We start from the raw sequence: 2630 nt of genomic DNA, 5'->3' as shown, positions 1-2630 counted from the left end.
GGCGCGGGCGTTGGCATGGCCTCTGTCAGCTTCCTGAGCGCCGCCATGGGTGGCGTCTTCACCTGCTTCCCCCGGGCGCTGCTGGTGCACCGAGCCGGTGGGCCGGCGGGACGGGCACTCTACATCTTCCTGGTGGCCGGGCCAGCCCTGGCGCTGCAGGGTGGCATGGCCAGAGTGGTGCATCGCGCCATCCCACGGGATCAGTCGGTGAGAAGCCTGACCCGCATGTACAGGGCGTTCAGGGCCTTCAACCCGTCCTGGGCTGAGACCCAGCTCCTCCTGGTGGGTCCCGGCTTCCCCAGCTGCCAGTGCTCGCCCAGGCCTTTCCCGCAGCAGAGGTGCAGCTATCAGTCTTCCACCTCTGCAAGCGCTTGCAGCAGCAGATTCAGCAACTGGCCTTGGAGGGCCGTGTCGAGCGCCTGATCCTGGCTGCCCTGAGCAACACCACAAGCGCAGCCCCTGAGGGCAGCTGCAGGAAGATGCATGCCCTCCTGAGGGACCTCATGACACCAGACTTGCTGCCGCAGCTCCATGTTAACTGGCTGCTTGATGATGAGATCTGGGCCGCACACAGGGAGAGGGCTTGCAGGGAGACCACTATTTACTTTAGGGACCTGGAGATGGTCACCCAGGGGTTAAGCTTGGTTTTCAGTGCTGGGCTCTCTCTGGAGAGCTGCATCACCTCCTTAGCCCAGCACTACCAAAAGTGTGTTTCTAAGAGCCTTCCTGATGCTATGATGTGCTCTGCTCCCCGCCACCATGCTGTTCAGGCAACTCCCCAAAGCTTGCCTGCCTTGGGTCTGCCTCTCACCCCTCTGGTGTGCCAGGATAAGCCATCTTAGAGCTCTATCCAGGCCTGCCTCACCACAGCAGCAGCTCAGCAGCAGTGGCCAGTGGCAGCCTCTTTCACAGCAGCTAAGAGTCTTGTGATTCTTCTTCAGAGTCCGTGCGCAGCTCCTCGGCTACCTATGGATCTTCAGCATCAGCCAGAAACCCCCCAGGCTCTCCTCCTCCAGAGCAAGCCTGTGACCCCTCAGTCCTCATTAGATCCTTCATCTCCTGCAGCTAAACTGGAGGCTACGGAAAACCCAGAGGGTGACAGCGATGATGAGATTAACCGAAGGACTGAAGAACGCATCAAGCAGTCTTTGAAGGATATTTGCACAGAGCCAGCTGCCAGGCTGTGCTTGAGTGAGTTTGCGGTGGTTCAGAAGTCTGTGCAGCTAATAGGCACTGGGGAGGATGCCCTCAGTATTCAGGTCCTGGAGGATGCCCACAGCGTGGACCGTAAAGGCCTGAGCAGCTGCACTTGCCACTTCAACCAGGTCTTCCAGCTGCCCTGCCGGCACATCCTGGCTGTGCTGAATTCAGACAGGAAGACCTTGCAGCTGGAGATGCTCAGCAGACAGTGGCAGAAGGGAAGTGATGCCCATCAGGCTGGGCAAGACAGTGCTGATGGTCTCTTGGAGGTCTTGAAGAGTTCCTGGAATGAGTCTTTGGATAAATCCCTGGTGGTGTCCTTCCTTACAGCGGAGATCAGCCGGCTTCTCACTCACTGCAGCAGGGAGGAGTTTGAGCGCAGGTACAGGACCCTCCGGGAGCTGGCTGACAGCTGGATTGGGCCCTACGTCGAGGTGAAACTCTAGCACTGAGCGGGAGCTGAGCTGGCCACTTTGTGTGTGGGTTCTTGAGAGCAGTGGGGCAGCAGATGTGTAGGGGGCCTGTTCCTCACTCCACTGGTGTCCTGGCTTCCCCCTTTACGCCCCTCAGCCTGTCACTCCCTCAGGGCTCAGCATGGAAGGGGGTGGTTTGGGTCCTTTATCTGCCGAGTGAGCATTGCCTTTTGCACGAGGCAGCTGAGGAACCGGATTGGGAACTCCAGATTGTGCTGGAATGGGTAACCAGCTGCTGACCTGGCTAACAGATGTGGCTGTGAGCCAACCACGGGTGGTGCGGCGTGGGAGGTGATGGTATAATAACATGTGACAAAATTATTTGATCCACAGCCAACGCCTGCAGGTCCTTCCAGCATCCAGCTGTGATGTGTTGTGCAACAAAGCCAATAAATCGGCCTTGTATCGCTGAGGAGCTGCGTCTGTCTCTGTGCCAGCTGTGGTTGCCCCTCCCTGCTGGCAGGATGGGATAGTGGGGCTCACTCAGCCCGTGAGATCAGGCAGAGCTTTGGATGATGCTGCTTCTTGGTGGTCTTGCCTCATAGCGGTGCCCTCCAGTTAGTGGAGCCAGCCTGCTTGTCGGGAGGCGGCAGCTCCGGAGGGTGGCAATCTCCACTGCTGGCAGCGCAGCCTGAGGTCTGGAGCAGAGTTGTTTGTCTGGTTACGGCAGCTGCTCTCAATTACTCAGAAAAGGGGAACCCGCCCTCCCTCGTGTGCTGGGGGAGGCGGGAGGGATGCTGGGGGTCACAGCAGTGCAAACAAAGCTGTGGTGAGGTAGAGAGCAAAGGCTTTAAACACATGGGGTGGGGGAGGAAAAAATACCGAGAAGAGCAAACAAGCCCCAGTCCTCAGGTGTTGCTGCTGGGCTGAGTGCCCCATCCCCCCTTGCCAGTGAGAGCAGCTCCAAGGCCCATCATGTTGGGACGCTGCAGGCTGCATCCTGTGGGACATGGGGGG

At 58.8% G+C, this 2630-nt stretch overlaps 1 protein-coding gene across 1 annotated transcript in view; it reads left to right on the top strand.

Annotated features, from left to right (window-relative positions):
* The window catches only part of LOC104293963 (zinc finger SWIM domain-containing protein 3-like), a 5668-nt gene extending 4022 nt beyond the window's left edge, over positions 1 to 1646 (top strand). The window contains exons 3-5 of the mRNA XM_009893518.1: positions 30 to 207; positions 303 to 651; positions 1066 to 1646. Of these exons, the coding sequence (XP_009891820.1) occupies positions 30 to 207; positions 303 to 651; positions 1066 to 1646 (1108 nt within the window). The remainder of the gene's footprint in view (positions 1 to 29; positions 208 to 302; positions 652 to 1065) is intronic.
* Positions 1647 to 2630: the final 984 nt, after the last annotated feature.

Source organism: Charadrius vociferus, unplaced genomic scaffold (genome assembly GCF_000708025.1).
Source record: "Charadrius vociferus isolate BGI_N301 unplaced genomic scaffold, ASM70802v2 scaffold259, whole genome shotgun sequence".
In the NCBI taxonomy this organism is placed as follows: domain Eukaryota; kingdom Metazoa; phylum Chordata; class Aves; order Charadriiformes; family Charadriidae; genus Charadrius; species Charadrius vociferus.
The sequence above is the reverse complement of the archived record's forward strand: the minus strand, read 5'-3'. Positions and strand labels throughout refer to the sequence as shown.